General features: G+C 31.6%; 1 protein-coding gene across 1 annotated transcript in view; it reads right to left on the bottom strand.

The window, feature by feature from the left end:
• Window positions 1–348: 348 nt before the first annotated feature.
• Window positions 349–18,836, bottom strand: part of bcap31 (B cell receptor associated protein 31) — a 29,849-nt gene continuing 11,361 nt past the window's right edge. The window contains exons 5-8 of the mRNA XM_051116299.1: window positions 16,948–17,083; window positions 8,254–8,383; window positions 6,540–6,640; window positions 349–2,579 (exon numbers count right to left, since the gene is read on the bottom strand). Coding sequence (XP_050972256.1) covers window positions 2,541–2,579; window positions 6,540–6,640; window positions 8,254–8,383; window positions 16,948–17,083 — 406 coding nt within the window. The 3' untranslated portion in view covers window positions 349–2,540. The remainder of the gene's footprint in view (window positions 2,580–6,539; window positions 6,641–8,253; window positions 8,384–16,947; window positions 17,084–18,836) is intronic.

The following is an 18,836-nucleotide window of genomic DNA, read 5'->3' on the forward strand; positions in this document are numbered from 1 at the left end:
GCTTGGTGAACAGTTTTGGAGAATTTTATGTTTCCCCATTCAAAGAAATAGGAGCTGCACTTGCATGCCCGAGAGGCGTTTCAAAGATGGCTGCCAGGTGAAATTACTTTATTTAAGTGAATCATGACAAAGCTAAGACTTTGTTTCATACTTATTTAACCTGTCGGCGTGTTGTCAGTTTTCACTTTGCTCTGTGATGTATTTTTCACTGCGTGAGAACATGATGTGTAGCGTGAGAGCGGCATTGTTTGTCGGACACAGTGGACACAGTAACTAAGGAGGGTGGGTTTTTGAAATTATTTTAAAAAAATAGTTTGATCAAATATAATAAATACACTGCAGACTCAATTAAGATAAATGAAGTAGAATTTATTGGTTTGGTTTTTCAAAATCCCACCTAAAGCACATCACCAGAACACATAATACTTAAATTTCCTAATGAAGTAACGCAGACTGACATTAATGCAAACAAAACTTTCCTGAAGACATTCGAGGCAGATAACAGCACTATCAGAACCGTGCATTACACACAACTATGTAATCACAAAATGTTCCATGACGCCCAAGTATTCCATCATTGCCAACATATCAGTGCATGTTTGTTTTTTTTTGTTTTTTTGCAGAAACACAAAGTAAAAACCTGATATAAGAAAGAACAAGCTACATTTGCATATAAAGAAAGAGCCCCTTTAACAGTACTACTATGGGTTTGATCGCCAAATTACCAACTTCTGCCATTTCCATCTTCAGGTATACCCTGACATTTTCATTGAACTGGTGCTCTGGTTAATGTTTCACTCAACTAACCAATCGTTGAGCGCATGAAATAGTAAACTAGAGTCATGGTAGCAGATGTCATTCCTTACATTGGTAACCATCCAGGAGGTCTTGACTATGAATTATCCGACACTGTGCCAGCAATCCCGATGCCCTTTCCCCTGAGAGCCCAAAACAGCACTAACATTGATGACTATGATGTCATTCCGGTTGTGCTGCTCTAAGATTGCAAAGATATTTATTTATGCATGCCAGACAAGAAGCGAAGAAACCCGGGGCGCTTGAACTGTAAGAGTAACAGCAAGTGAACCTGGTGACCTTTAGCGAGAAACATTATCTGCGTGTTAAATGCAAAACTACAGCGTGGCCCTCAAAGATGCCGTTAATATCATTTCAATACCTAGATGACGAGAGATACAGTGTGCTGTGTTTTGAAACACAATATCAGCTGTGGATGCTTTACTGTTCCTGCCAAAGCGGCGTTCTTACCCACTGTAACAGCCCTGCCGAGCTCATATCAGATTATACCGACTCAGTGGCCTCAAACCAGATAGGACTGGAAAGAAGCAGTTTATTCACTCTGCTCTACAACGGCCCTGAAAAAAACTGAGCTATCCTACACCCAAGACAAAATAAAACAAAACATCTTCCTGTAGCATGACGTGCAACAGCCAAAATGACAAATCAAGCTCGCCGATCGTAAACCGGAGGGATTTTCTTTCTTAAGTGCGTATTGGATGTAAAGTGTCAAGTACCCTGTAAATCAAAGATCTAAAATTAACCATCACATGCATCGGTACTGCAACCAAATCTTCATATTCATAAGGAAAATCTAAAGTTTCTCCCATAAGGCAAAAAAAAAATTAAAGCAGTTAATTAAAAGAAATCTGAACTCAACAATTACCATATCAAAAACATCTTATCTAGAATATCCTGTAAAGTTTTCTTGGTCCTTCCATAAACAAAGGGACTCAATTATGAATCACAAGCTGAACGAATGTTTGTAAAATCATGCCTATGTAAAATTGTTGCATTCAATTTAATGTGAATATTTAAATGAATAGTTCACCCAAAAATAAAAATATGATCAAAATATTTTCATCTTCAGGCCATCCAAGATGTAGATGAGTTTGTTTCATCATCAGAACAGATTTGGAGAAATTTAGGTTTGCTCTTGCTCACCAAAGGATCCTCAGCAGTGAATGGGTGCCGTCAGAATGAAAGTCCAAACAAATGATAAAAACATCACAAGTAAACCACATGACTTCATTCCATCAATTAACATCCTGGGAAGTGAAAAGAAGCATTTGTAAAACTTTAAACTTTCTCCAAATCTGTTCTGATGAATACATCTTGGATAGCCTGAGGGTGTGCACATTTTAAGCAAAAATTCATTTTTTGGTGAACTATCTGACAATATAAATTCACTCTGTTTGTGTTTCATGGACGAGGCTTAATGTATCTGACATACAAACTGACACATCAAGAAACATAATACTCATGTCAGTGGATATTCACTTCTAAACTGATAACCAAAATGCTTGAAATCAAAATTAAACACCAGATGTTCACAGCAAAAACAGAAAGAAAACATATTACAGTGTGTGAAGACCCTGCAGAGGCTTTAATAAATCACGTGAAAGCGCATGAATGAAGAACAGAACCCTGCTCTTACACAGCCAGGGGAGTGATGCGCAGCCCAGCTGAGCTGCCATCAGCCAGTGAGGATGCAGGAAAAAGAGCAGGTGCATGATGATGTTCATTCAGTCTGACTTCTTGTCTTGTTGAGCGTCACATTTGGCCTGCGTTCAGAGACAGAGCAAAAAGAAGTGAAATTTTCAACATCACCAACTGACAGAGATTTGCACAATCCTGTAAGATTTGGCAAGTGATTCTGGGTGGCTGACATGACGTCAGTAAATCTTAGCAGTGTCCTGCATGCTTTATTTTAAGACAATATTTTTATCATCTTGTATAATCATTATGCATGCAGCTGGAACAAGCTTATATCAACTGAGGGACTACACAGAATATGAAAATGAAAGCTAAAGAAGGCAAAAAAAAAAAAAAGTAGTGGTTAAAAACTGTGAAAATCCTATTCTCAGTACATAAATTAAGTACATTTTCTTCACAAATCTATATATAGACTATTCCTTGGTGCAGAGTTGGAAACCTTGCAAAAAATGTGTCTTTTCCCACAAATTTTGTATGTATGCAAACTGCATAAAATCAAAGGCATTTGTAGTAATTATGCAGTTGTTGTGTTTTCAAAAAAATTTTAGAATATTTTTCCTTTCACCAAATTTCACCAAACAGTAATATATAATTTAATAAGAAGGGTTATATTGACCCATTAAGATTTTGCTTACATCTACCTTGTTTGCTATTTTATTAGTTTTCAGAGGTAAAAAACAATTACAATTTTAACAATATTTCAAGTGTGATTTATGAGATTTGTTGTATTTTGAATCCAATCTTTGGATACAAATTCTTCGTAAAAGCTGATCGTACTGATTTCAAACTAATGGATTCTAGCTCAAAGATGCTAATCAGCACATGGTTATCTAGCACAGTTCTAAACAGTTGTACATACATCAAAACTAAATGTTATGGAATAACTTCCAGAAAAGTGCGCTTAATTGCAGAAAAAAAAGATGTTTGGTAGTGATGTTCCATAAAGTTACACAGATTTTTTACACATTTACCTCAAAAGGATGGGGCCTATCTATTCACACCACATAAATATTTCCTGATCATAAATGTAGGGGTGTAGTTAAAGTCAGTCTCAGCCAATGGACTAAAACATGCACACATTTTTTTACATAAAGAAAACACACACACACACACACGTTTGTTTTTGTGAATTGTGGGGACTTTCCATAGACTTCTATAGATTTTATACTGACCAAACGATATTGTCTATCCCCTAACCCAACCCTAACCCTAAACCTAGCCCTCACAGAAAACATCTTTGCATCGTTACACTTTCAGATAAACATCATTTATCCTGCGGTCCCCACAATGCCAAAAATTTCAGGTTTTACTATCCTTGTGGGGACATTTGGTCCCTACAATGTAGCAAAAAAAGTACACACAGACTTTTTATATATATTAAGCTTACTGATATTTTAAATATTATTATAGGTTTCAATAGATACGAGAAGGATGTTAGTAAACATCTAGGTTTTGAATACTTAAATGCTTTTTAAATGTGTTTTTGTGGTTGTGGGACAGCAGTTTGCACCAATCCAAAGCAGAAAGCAGTAAGCACCTTGTTGACGTTGTTGCTGTGTGCTAAGCGTGTAACATGTAATAACTGCTGCACGTTCATTAGTCACAGTCTCTTATGAGCTGCTTATTTATATGTAAATAAGAGAAGCCTGTCTATCTGACTCCTACACTCTCTGTCTCACTTACACACACTTGAGAAGCCCACCGGTCATAACATTAATGGTTTCAGAGAAAGACGACTGACAGGTGCAAAGACTTCGGGGAAATAAAAGTACACATAAAACAAAACATTGCTCTCAGTCAACTGAATAAAGAGTGAGCACGGGAATCTCTGCTAGTATCATCATCTAGCCACAGAGAGTCGATCATGTGTGTCATCTTACTTAAAGTAAAATATATTTGAAAGGAAATATGCCTCTTCATTATGGTATTGATACAATGGTCCGTATAAATGCAAATAAAAACATTAAACTTCTTTTTGTGTGCATTTAGTAAAACATTGTGTGTCAGATATTGGCGTCTTCTTGATATGGTGTTTATGATATTTGAAAACTGACTCTCAGCATGTAACCTTAGCAACAGACTGATGAGGTCATGTCTGTAATTACTAACTTTACTTGGTATATTGACATCAGACACTCCAGGAAAGCCTCTGTTTCTTTTAAACACATTTCCTTATAACGTTCACACTCAACACGCTACAGATGCCAACTGGACGCGTGCCAATGGTGCCAATATACACTCGCTCTCAATTCTGTTTGTGACACCAAAAATATCTTTGAGATGTGACATTTGCTGGATTTTTTTGCTTTTACCAACACTATGGATCTCACACTCATATAAAGCAAGTGTGAGTTTATAAAATGACTGTACTCATACAGCAGAGCATAACTTATTTCCACTGAATCGTTACTGTGAATGCATCTTGCACAATATATAAGACAGATAGTACTGTATGTGAACTCTATATGATTCAGTCTGTAATATTTTTCTGGAGTTCTAACAGTATAACACTGTTATACCTTTAAGCCCTCTTAAAACAGATGCCACAGTAGCCTTAGTGTTCACCAGCGGCATTATAACATTTGCTTTCAGCAAAAAAAAAAAAAAAAAAAAAAAAAAAAAAAAAAAAAAAAAGCACCATGCTGAGTGGAACAGCTGTCATCAGGGCAGATTGAAAACTGAAATGCAAAACATTTAAATGTGGTTTGAGAAGGTAACATTTATTAATTTCTCAGATGTTTTTAACCAATAAATGTGCATTTGATGTATTGATTGTTTTTTTTTTTTTAGGTATTGATTTATGTGTTTTATGGGAAGTGAACCCATGCCCATGCCTTCGAGCCACAGAAATGATACATGAGCTAAAGGAAAATTTGATAAATTTGATATATTGGTTTGATGACTTCTGAGAAAATGACCTCAGTTTCAAAACATAATGAACTATCTATCTGGGCACCATTTTAGGCATTACAACCATTAGCTGTCATAACCAATTGAATGAAATATTAATTTAAGAATGTTTAAAAAAAAAAGTTATATATTTATATTAATTATTAATTTATATTAATAGTTAATAATACCAACATTTTTTTAATAAAATCAATACGGTCAGGCAAAACAAAAAATATTTTCAATATTTTAAGCTAGTTTAAAAAAGAGATTTCATAATTAAATATAATTTGAAAAAAATGGCAGTTGTTGTGGAGTAAATTAAATTAAAATGTTTAGAAGAACAACTGAACACTTTGAAAATCATGGAAGAATCATTTATAATCAGGTGTGCACATAAGTGGTGCAATGATGAAAAGAGCTCTGCTTCTTAAGATTTTTATTATATATATATATATTAATTAATTTTTTTATAAAAATTTTTTTTTCTGTCTTTCAGGCAGTGCTAAAACCACTTGCCGGCAACCCGCCAAAATAAAAGCTTGCTTTTTTTTTTTTTTTTTTTTTTTTTTAATGTAAAAATGCTGAAAATCCACATACATAAAAAATATAATTTAAAATATGAAAATGTAAATATTAGCATTATACTTTTTAAGTGTAGTATAAATTAAGTGTACTTTTTTTTTAATAATCATTTTTCATTTTTATTATTTTTTATTTATTTATTTACTTTAAATATAATACTATTATCAAACTTTATACAGTATATACGTACCTACAGTATATACCTATATGAATACCTTCACATTAATGTAAAATGCCATGCTGGGACTTCTATGTACACTTTTGAGTGAAGATGTAAGCAAACCAGTGAAATGATTCATTGAAAAGAACGAATTCGCTGAATGAATAAGACTTCAACTCAATTGGTATTTATGCATATGAGGTTTAGAATAAGAAATAGAATAAATGTTTAACCAGAGACCCACATACTTGAGATGCTACTGAACTCATTAATCTTTCTGAACTCATTAAGTTAGAAAGCAGCAGTCTTTGTAGACAGCAAGGCAGCGCATTAAGGTCTGGAGGACAGCTAGGATGTGAAAGATGTTAGCGGTGTGACACTAGTGAGCTCTGACCTGCAGTCTGCTGTGTTCCTCCAGCAGACGGTCGTACTCTGCTGTGAGGTTCTCAGCCTGCTTCTTCATGGCCTTCACATCGCTGTCTGACTTCTGAAGAGCTGCACACACAATCAAGAGTCAATACAAGAGTCAGAGATCTAGATCTTTTCTGCAGGTCTACAAATTTTCCAGACTTTCCAGACTTTTGAATTTTACTGGAAAGTCTGGTCCACTTTGCAGCATAGTTTTCCAAATACTGTCCACTTAGACCAGAAGAGGCCAAGGGATTGACATACACTACCAATTAATAAATTGGGGTTGTTAAGATTTTTTTTTAATGTATATATGTATATAAAACCTAAATAGTATTACAATTTACAATTGATAAATTGTAATTTATTCCATGACCAAAGCTGAATTTCCAGCATCACTACTTTAGTCTTCAGTGTCACGTGATTGTTCAGAAATCATTCCAATATGCTGATTTGCTGCTCGAGACACATAATTATTAAGCTGTGCTGCTTAATGTTTTTGTGAAAACCATGATACATTTTTTGATGAATAGAAAGTTCAAAAGAACAGCTTTTATTTTAATGCATTCTTGATCCACCCCTTTCCTGTAAAATTTGCTTAAACATGCAGTGTACTGTGGGCAGGGTAATAAAACTAACAGGGTAATAAAAGTAATGGTTAAAAAAAAAAATCTTACTGAACCCAATCTGCTGAAAGAAAGTGTATAATTATTTACATGACATTTAAATGGACTGAAAACTCTTATTAAAATAATAACTCCAAGCTCACTTATTGTTTTGTGCACTACGCTTAAAATGTGCTTTGGTACAAGATGACCCAATGGAGACTTCAGTTTAGGGGTCATCAAAGGGTCACAAACCCCTTAGCACTGTCTAAACAGAGTGTACATGTGAAAGGAGGCGTGGGAATCGATCTGACTAAGCTCATTCTTTTGCAAGTAGCCTAGTTCTGCTGAGGTCATCTTTTGTTGCTCACTGTAGGTCAATTATTTTTGGACTCTGAACCCAGGTCTGACAACATTAAATAAACCAAGGATGCATTAAACTGATCAAAAGTTACAGTAAAGACAATCACAATGGTAATTTTTTTTTTTTTTTAAATGCTGTTCTTTTGAACATTCTATTTATCAAAGAATCCTGAAAAAAATATATCACAGTTTCCACAAAAATACTAAACAGCACTGCTTTCTAAAGGATCATGTGACACTAAGACTGCAGGGCAAATCCAGCGTTATGGATGTGACATTTTGTGTTACGGATGTGACAGATAAATGCTTAGAGTGACCAATATACCAAACCATCTGTTAAGATGTTAATAAACCCTTGTTGATGGAGTCTAAACATCAGTAAAATATCAGTCAATGCACAAGTTTCCTATGTTATAAAGGGAAATAATCATTGTAGGATTTCTGCAAATTAAAACGCACAAACCAGACGAAATAATACCCAACAAATAGAGAAGCGATGACTCTTCACAGAACATATAATTGTTTTTTTTATTTTAATTTTGATGCGTCTATTTATGAGGAATATGTACTGTTATGGATGTGACAAGCCTGAAAATCTGTGCTATCGGTATAGTAAAAACCTTTGGTAAAAATCATCAGACGTGCATACAGCAGCTGTGTGTTTTCTTTTTTTTGTGAAATACATTACCAGGGAGTGGTTCAGTGTATGAGTGTTTCAGAGTCATTCAGTACCTTTCTTTGTTGCGTCGAGTTCATCCTTCAGTTTCCTGACCTCTTCTGTCAGATTTTTCTTATCCTCCTCCACACCACCCTTGGCCTTCCCACCCACTTCAGGCACTTCAACGCCCGCTTCACGCAGTTTCTGATGAAAAACAGTAAGTGTTTTTGTTAGTCATATCATGAGCTAATCAGATATTTCTTCCCACAGGGTATCAAGAGGTTGTGAGATATATGATAAAACACTTTGTGTCAACATCGTCATTACTTTTATTTTTGTAATACATGTAAGAGCATGATTCTTTCTTGACTTAATCAATTCCCAATAACTAAAATCAAGTTCCATCCTGCTTTTTCAAATATTTCCAGTTCATCAAGTTTCAGGGGTGAAACGGGTTGCAAACAGGATGTTTTTAAAACAAGGATGGTGTTGGAAGACTTGCAAAAAATTTTACCGAAAACTTTAACCACTATCACATAAGAACAAACTCTTCACAGTTTTACAAGCAAATTATTAACATAATTGGTTGCAAAAAACAAAAAACAAGTCCTCTGTTTTCCAGGGATTGGTAAAATGATGGTAAAATCAGGTTGATCAATGATCTCCATCTTAGAAGATCCAGTTAGTGAGTAACCATCAACTGTAGCCGCTCACATCTGACCCACCCACTAAAGAATAACTGTTGTGATCAACAACATATGCATCCCTTTAACAGAAAAAAAATTATTGATTCCACTATTCAAAAGCTGCTTATTTATCTACTAAATGTACATTTTGTCAAAAAAAATCAAGTCCTGAGAAGTGTTATCTGCTAAAATGTACTATGACTAATCACAATAAAACTGAATTCACGGAGTCATTAATGAGCGATAACGGTCTGAAACATCAGTAAAAGTCATCGCTAACTCAACGGTCTGCTTGTAGACATTCTGTACTCGTTGTTCTGCTTACAAATTAACACATAACAGCACGAGGAGCACTGTGGTAAGGCTGCCAAGGGTCATGGAAGTCTCTCGTACGTGAAAGGAGTTCCTGTGCATGTTCCATAAATCGTTAAAACCTGACTAAGTGAATATTTTAATGCTAAACCACTCAAGGTATGCAGCCCGAGGCACACGGACAGTCTTAAATGAGCCCTTTCAAAGCGACCTGGACATGGGAACAAATACAGGGGAGTGTTTTAGTTCATGTCAAACAAAGGCAAGATGTTTTCTGGCCCTGGGGATCAACTAGATCTGGGTCAGATGTTTCGGATGATGTTTCCTGCAGATATATTAAAAGAGAGTTAAAGTACAACTGAAGTATTAGTATTTCTGAAGTATTAGAAAAGGCTTTTCTTAAATGGAACGTAGAAGACAGTGAAGATGCAAGCTGTGTCGACCCCTTCATTTAGGAAACTGCAGAGTTTTTTTTTTTTTTAAATCCTCAAACTTTATATTTAGAAGCAAGAGTAAATCATATGCAGCTTCCAGTGAATGAGAGATGAAAGTCATAAACAAATTCATAATAAATTATATAAATTTATATATATATATATATATATATATATTTATATTTTTTTTTTTTTTTATACACAACAATATACACTACTATTTAAAAGTTTGGGGTCAGTACATTTTTTTTGTTCTTTCTTTGTTTGAAAGAAATTAATAGTTTTATTCAGCAAGGATGTGTAAAATTGATAAAAAGTGATAGTAAAGACTTATATTGTTAAAAAAAAGATTTCTATTTTGAATGAACACTGTTCTTTTAAACTTTTTATTCATCAATGAAAAAAAAAAAAAAAAGTATCAGGTTCCAAAAAAAAAAAAAAAAAATATTAAGCAGCACAACTGTTTCCAACATTGATAAATAATCAGCATATTAGAATGATTTCTGAAGGATTGTGTGACACTGAAGACTGGATTAATGATGCTGAAAATTCAGCATTGCATCACAGGAATAAATTATATTTTAAGGTAGATTAAAACAGAAAACAGTTATTTTAAATTGCAACAATATTTCATAATTTTTTTTCTGTATTTTTGATCAAATAAATGGAACTTTGATGAGTATAAGAGACTTCTTTCAAACACATTAAAAATCTTACTGATTCCAAACTTTTGAATGGCAGTGTACATTTACTTATATTTCAAATAAATAAATAATTAAATAAATACTAAAATGTGAAGAATGCACAGAAAAAAAAAAAAAAAAAAAAAACTTTTGAAATGGCACAGTGCATTACTATTTTTAATAACTGAAATAATTTATTTTATTTATTTATTCAATTTAGCCCTTGGCATGATAGTCATATTTCTATAGATGTATGTTACAGATGCTTTCTTCTCATTTTCATTGATAACAGACAAAAATAGAAAATATTGTGCCAAGGCACAATATTGACTCAATAACAGAATTAATAATAGAGGAATTAGCACCATCATCATTATCACTATTAAGAATTATTATTATTATTATTATTATTATTATTATTATTATTATTAAAATTTACAAAACCTCAATTTATTAATCATAACTTATTATTATAACAGCTATTATTAATTAATGTTTATTTATTAAATCATTATTTTATTATTATTATTAATTTATTAACAATAAATAAATTAATGAATGCATGCACTATGCAGGCATACTGTAACTTTCACAATGCGAACCTCCCTCTCAAGTTTATCTAGATCATTTATGGGAACTAATCTGCAATAGTAAGTCATTCAGAAATTTCCACATTTATGACGCCACAATCAAAAGCACATGACATTACAATACGTGGAGGTTAGTCAGTCATAATGAAGGTCATTCATCGACACAGTAAAACCTTAACGGTACAATAGTAAAAACCAGCTAAATTCCCTCAGAAAAGGTGGAAAATTGTTAAAATGAATTAAAATAAAACCTTGATTATCATTATAAGTGGAACTGCTAAAAAGTAAAATACTCAAAAAATGGAAAACGACCCATTCCAACCACCAAATCCTCACAAAAACTATCACTGCTTTACTAAGTGTAAAACATAAAAACTATCACTGCTTTATTACCGAAAGATCCATCTTGGCTAACTGCGTTATAAATTATTAAAAAACAATTTCACATAACTAACTTTTATGAAGCACAACTTTGCAAAATTCATAATCTCATTCACACTTGATTAAACGTGAGAGAGAACGTGAACAGAGATCAGACATCAACACAGGCCCGTTAGGGGGTCTTGTCCTGTTCTCACCTCGTCCCCTCACAGTACGACCCCGTTAGCATCTACACATGGATCATGCGCTCACGTCTTTCAATAATAACTCCAGCCGGTCAGGTCATCTCATTCTGTTCAAGGACACACGTCCTGTACAGACGCTTTAAGAACAGAGCTGCAAAACGCTGTGTGCGGGAGATTTACAGTGTCAAACTTCATTTACTAAATTGAAATATTCCACCATCTGTCATTCAGTATGGCTTGTGGTCTTGTTTATGGCTCTCTCTGTGGTGTTACAACATTTGACAGACGTGACATGAATTATGGCAGTGTGTGTGTGTGTGTGTGTGTGTGTGTGTGATATAACCCACGTGTGGCGTGCTTCTGCATGGGGTGACAGCATGCAAAGATCAATGCAGTGACTTACTGCACGTCAGCACTGTAATTGAGCCACGCAGTGCTGATCTATCCCAGCATTGTCCATGCTCATACTACATAGGCTAAAGGCAATAACACAGCATGTGATAGCCATTTTCAGGGCTTTTAATAACTAACTAGATGTGCAAAGAAATAACAGTCTTTGCGAATGTCATACTCTATGCGAGACGTTTCGCCAATGTCATTATAGTTGGTGCATGCACTTTTTTTCTTGACTACAAGAATCATGGGCATAGATATGGTGAAGTGTAAAAGCAGCTATATATATATATATATATATACACGCAAGGAACACCAGATCATTGACAGTGTGTCAATAAGTGTAAAACAGAAGACCAATTACAATTTGTTATGCAAATATTAGGTGCAAATATATAAGGGTAATATTTATAAATACCACAAAAAAATTAAAACCTTTTGGAAAAAAACAAACAAACAAACAAGAAAATTAGAAATATTAATATAAAAATATTATTATATACGGAAAAAGTTTAAGCTGAAGTACTAAAAACTCTAAAATTAAAACTAAAATTAAAGGTATATAGAATTTAAAATGGCAAAAATACATAAATATTAATAATTCTAAATAATTCTAAATATTAATAAATACTTTTTTAGATTATAAACAATATTACTAATAATGCTCATCTGCATTAAATATTAAAAAACGCCACTAGATAATAACTAGACTGAGCTAAGAATAATGCTAGTTAAATTCTACTAGTTAGCACAATACCTAACATTACAAAATAAAATGAAAACTAAAACTAAAATCAACTGAATAAAAAAAAAAAAAAATATATATATATATATATATATATAATAAAATACAAAATAATAAGCTGAAAAAAATTAATATTGAGATATTGAAAAACAGAATATCTTAATATTAAGAGTACTATCAATAAATACCACAACAACTTTAACTCAAAAAACAAAAAACAAAAAAAAACACAGACACACATTAAAAGAAAAATAGAAATATTTTATAAATATTTCTATAAAGTTTTAGCTAAAGTACTAAAAATTCTTAATTTTTTTTTTTTTAAAGCAATATAGAATTTAAAATGACAAAAGCACATAAAACTTAAACTAATATTAAAAATAAAACTGCAATTATAAAATGTAATATAGTATAGGCTATAAATAACGATATCGATAACTAGACTGTGCTGAGAGTAATGCTAGTTAAATTATACTAGTTAGCGCATTACTTTGGAAGACCTAAAACTTTATAACTCAGTACATATAAACTGAATAATACAATAAAATAAAATAAAATAAAAATGAAAAAATGATTGTTTAAGCTGAAATAATAAACTCAAAATATTAAGATATTGAGAAATAGAATATCTTAATATTAAGTGTAATAATAAATACCACAAGAAAAACTTTAACTCCAAAAAACAAAAAAACAAAAAAAACAAAAAACAAAACAAAACAGCCTTGACAGCTAATGGAAATAAAGCCGAAGTACTAAAATGTCTAAAATTAAAACAAAAATTAAAGCTATATATAATTTAAAATGACAAAAGCACATAACAAAATTACTAAAATATACTACAATCAAAAGATAAAACTGGAATTATAAATATTAATATAATATAGGCTATAAATATTAATAAATACTTTTTAGGATATAAGCAATACTACTAAAAATGCTCATCTGCATTAAATATAGAAAAATGCCACTAGATGATAATAACTAGACTGAGCTGAGAGTAATACTAGTTAAAAAAAAAATAATAATAATAATAATAATAATAATATTTTATATATAATAATAATAATACCAATAATACTAATACTAATAATAATAACAATAATAATAATAATAATAATATATATTATTATTATTATTATATATATATATATATATATATATATATATATATATATATACATATATATAAAATCATCATAATAATAAAATAAAATAATAAAAATGATTGCTGAAATGAAGCTGAAACATTAAACTTGAAATTAAACAGACATAAGAATTAAATTATCCAAAAAAATCCAAACTATAATAATGCTGTGTTGAACATGCCATGAAGGGCAGTGGGAAATTTGCAAGCAAGTATAATGCTTGCAAACTAACAACAGAACATGCAAGACTACAAGTATATATCATACTAAGCTTGAAATGAGTCTTATTGTTAACCAGTTCAGTCTGAATTACCAGCAGAAGCTTAATACTCAGGGTTAGAGGTTTAGAACAAACCCTAGCCAGAATGTTTGAGAAACATCCATACAGTGCTGTAATAATAACTAATCATTGACACAGCCATAAATGAGTTGATGTCAAGGCTGCCACGAGCAGACACGTGTCATCGGAGCGTCACTGTATGAATTCCACTCTAACGGCAAGAACTAGCACTTTACTTTCTCCTTTCACTGGTTTTCACAGGTTCCGCTCCACTTTGTTTGTCAGTTATTTAACAGATGTTAATTATACAAAGTAGCTGGCAATTCCCTTGAATTTCCCTGGAAGTCCGCTGGATGCAAATGGGTTTAAGCGTCTCAAGAGCACAATGATGAAAGCTCATCACCACCTATACAGTTTCAGTTATCAACCACTAATGAGAATACTATAACGTCTAGAACAGTCAAAATATTTGACTATTTATATTCCCAATTTCCTAAATATACCTACTAGGTTTGCACAATAATCAATTTTCTAATCGCAATTACAATTACAGATGCCACAATTATGCAATCGTTCAAAGGCACAATTACAAAAACAAATCTGCTTGCTTAAGCTGTGGAGGTGGGTGTGTTTTTCCGACAGGTTATCTTAAGGTTTTTTTTTCTTTATTGTTTTAAATGTTTAAGTTTAAAGAGGAAACTATATATAAAAAGGTGGCATGCAGTGCTTCAAACAATGGTATAAAGCTATTCAAAACATCATTAAATGTAAATTGTGATAATTGTTATTAATAATCGCAATTACAATTTCAAGGGAATAATCGACAACTATGATTTCTGTCATAATAGTGCAGCCCTAATACCTACTGTTCAAATGTTTTGGGGTAAGCATTTTTATTATTTTTTTTTTTTTACTACTTTTATTCATCATGGGCAAATTAAATTTTACATTGTTTTCAAAATTAATTATAAAAAAATGTTTCTTGAGTATGGGAAGTAATTATTCTAAATGGCAATATTTCATAATATTACTGTTCGTACTGTATTTTTGATTAAATAAATGCAGATCAAATACAAATTTATTTATTTTATATATAAAATTTTATATATAAAAACTATTCTCATCATAAATATGTATATGTCCACCGTTCAAGTGTTTTGGGCCAGATTTGTATGTATGCATATATTTATTTATTTACTTTTTAATTATGAATACTTTGAATTCTTTTATTCATTATGGACACACTCAATTTAACAATGTTTTCTGATAATAAATAAATGTTTCTTGAGTATGGAAAGTTATTATTTTAAATGGTAATATTTCATAATATTACTGTCTTTACTGTATTTTTGTCAAATAAATGAAGATCAAATAGAAATGTATTAATTTAAAAATATTTAAATATTAAAAATATCTGTACATATATTTTGTTTGGGGTCAGTTTTTATTTGAGTCACTTATTTATTTATTTATTTATAATAAAAATGTTTAAGTATGGAAAGTAATTATGTTAAATTGTAGTAATATTTCATAGTATTACTTTTTTCACTGTATTTTCGATCAAATAAAGCACATAAGCACATATGTTGAAATGTTTGGGGTCAGTGTTTATTTTATTTAAATTGTAATTATGTTCAATTGTAATATTTCCTAATATTACTGTATTTACTGTGTTTTTGATCAAATAAATGCAGATCAAAGAGAAATGTATTAATCAAAAAATGATAAAAATATTCTCATTATAAACCTGCACATATTTACATATATTCATATGCTTTTATTTTATTTTATTTTATTTTATTTTATTTCTTTCTTTATTTTTTAATACTTTGAAAACTTTTATTCATCATGGATAGACTAAATTTTACAATGTTTTCAACATTAATAAAAAAAACACTTCTAGAATATGGAAAGTAATCATTTTAATAGATATTAATTTAAACTGTAGTACTATTTCACAATATTACTGTTTTTACCGTATTTTTGATCAAATAAAATGCAGCCTTGGTGGGCATGACAGACTTCTTTCAAAAACATTTTAAAATCTTACCAAACTCAAACAAAAAAACTAAATCCAAAAAAATAATATAATAATATATAATAAAAAAATATAATAATAATAATAATAATAATAATAATAATAATAATAATAATATATATATATATATATATATATATATATATATCTCAAATAGTAATATATATTTCATTTTAGGTCCTTGGGTCCAAAAGCTTTGCCTTTTTCTACAATGGCAATGTTTTTCTACATTTACCACAAAAAAAGTCACTAAGCACCTGGCTGGTTACGTAACATTTCGAGTAACACTAAGGAGAATATCAAGTGCTACTTTTGGACACTTAAGTCTAGAGCTAGAAATAAGGTGAAACTCTGCCCTCTAGAGGTGAAGTGTGAAGTCTGCAGCACTATGATACTGATAGACAATGTTTCTCTGAGGACTGAGAACACGTACCAAACCAGAATGACTCACGTGATGTTAAACAATTACTAAAGAAGTGCATGTAGGATCACAACTAAATCACAAACATGCCAGCAATCATTCAAGAATAAATAATCTAAAAATGACAATTCTGTCCTCATTTAGTCATTCTCATGTCTTTCCAACACGATAATTTATTGATTTGAATTAGGTCACTTGAGCAGCTTACCAACTTCCTCTTTTGTGTTAGTCTTACACATTCACATTCACATGAGGGTGAGCAAACAATGAGAGAATATTAATTTTTAGGTGAACAGTTTCTAAGTACAGCACATTCATCACAGTCTCCAGTGAAACTGTCCCACCCGCACGTTCCTGCAGTTACAGCACTGGTCATTAACCAGGTACCAAGGAAAAGTTACCCCTCCTTAGAAACCTGTATTGTCATGAAAAGGCGTTACTTGTAGACGGACATTTTCATGCATGACTCTCTCACCTCCTGCAGTTTCTCATTTTCCTCCATGTATTTCTTCGCAGCATCATTTGCTCCCTCCGCCTGCTTTTTAAAGGCTTCATTAGAGGCCATCAGTGTTGCCTGCTGAGACAGCAGTGTGGCCAGACGTCTCAACAGCCTGGAGGAAAAAAAACAAAACAACAAGAACTCATCAGACACGAGTGCATTTACTAAACAGTCAGTGTGTATCTGATCATTACGGCTCACCGCAGCAGCCTACGCTGTGATTCTGCATTGTACCAACAGATTTTGGCATAATCAGTGGTGCTTGCAAAGGCAGCAATCTCTGCTACTATTATCTGAACAAACCCCTAAATCTAAACACTGAACATCATTGCGTAACTCGTCCCACACATTTGTTCTCCAGACATGAATGATACCTCAAATCGTGTGGCTTGTTTAGAAGATGTGCTGTTACTTTTCTACACTTTCTGACAAAACAAACGGGGGGGTGGAGATATGGCCCATAACTACAAACCAGAATATCATATACACCTTATTTTTCAGTGTGGAAGTAAGCCGTTTTCTGGTAATGTGTTAGACGTCTGGTTCCTAAACCGCCCTAGGGAAATAACGAGAAGAATATCGAAGTGCAGTAAACGGCAAAACAGTTTGCACTACGAACCAGTGTGTTCATAATTAAGATAATATATTAAAATAGCATCGTAAGACACACCAGTCTGCAATATCAAGCAGCAAAACGAGTTTATTGTGCAAGTGGACGAGACCGGAAGCCAGACACAAAAAAAAAAATGTACAAATGGCTGCACCCACTCTTATGCGAAAAATAAGGTGGATACAGATTTAGGGTCCCTTTTGACCACATACTGTAGCAAACCTACCTGTACTGCTTTATGATGTTATTAAACAAACAAAACAAGTAAATATTAAATAATTTTAACACTTATTTTACGTTTTTTTAACCCCTTAACTGTCACCGGGTCGCCTTCACTATATTACAATTAAATCCTAATCTAATCATGACAAACTATATATCGTTGGTAAGGTCTAATACTCCTAAATAGATATTTTACTACTGTTTTTTTTTTGGTTACAAATTATGTAGGAACAGTAATAGATTAACATTAAAGGAGGCTTTAACTTTATAGTAATTTTGGATTAAAAACTATTTTGTAAAATATTTATTTTATATTAAAAAAAAAAAGCACAACACATTTTCTTTACAGTGAATTTAAACGTGTTAAACTTTAATACTTTTCAAGGCTGCATTTATTTGATTAAAAATATAGAAAAAAACTGTAATATTATGAATTATTATTATAATTTAAAATAATGGTTTTCTATTTTAATATACTCTAAAATATAATTTATTTCTGTGATGTAAAGCTGAATTTTCCAGTCATCAGTGTGACATGATACTTCAGAAATCATGTGAATATGTTCATTTATTATAAATGTTGGAAACATTTTTTTTTAAACCAAATATTTTTTTAAAGCTGTGATACTTTTTTCAGGATTCTTTGATTAATAAAAATAAAAAAAAGAATTTATTCAAAATAGAAATCTTTTCTAATAATATATACATTTACTATCACTTTATATAAATTTAACACATCCTTGCTGAATTAAAGTATTCATTTAAAAAAAAAAAAAAGAAAAAAAAAAAAATCAAAAGAAAATTACTGACACCAAACTTTTGAAAAGCAGTGCATAATGTTACAAAGAAAATTCTATTTTAAATAAATGCTGTTCTTTTAAACTTTTTATTCATTAAAGAATCCTGAAAAATGTAACCGGTACCTCAAAATATTAAGCACAACTGTTTCCTACATTGACAATAAATCAATGATTATAAAGTTGGCTTGAGAAAGCCAACTTACTGAAATGCTACTTAAACTTATTATTATTCT

This window comes from Labeo rohita, chromosome 8 (assembly GCF_022985175.1).
Source record: "Labeo rohita strain BAU-BD-2019 chromosome 8, IGBB_LRoh.1.0, whole genome shotgun sequence".
In the NCBI taxonomy this organism is placed as follows: Eukaryota; Metazoa; Chordata; class Actinopteri; order Cypriniformes; family Cyprinidae; genus Labeo; species Labeo rohita.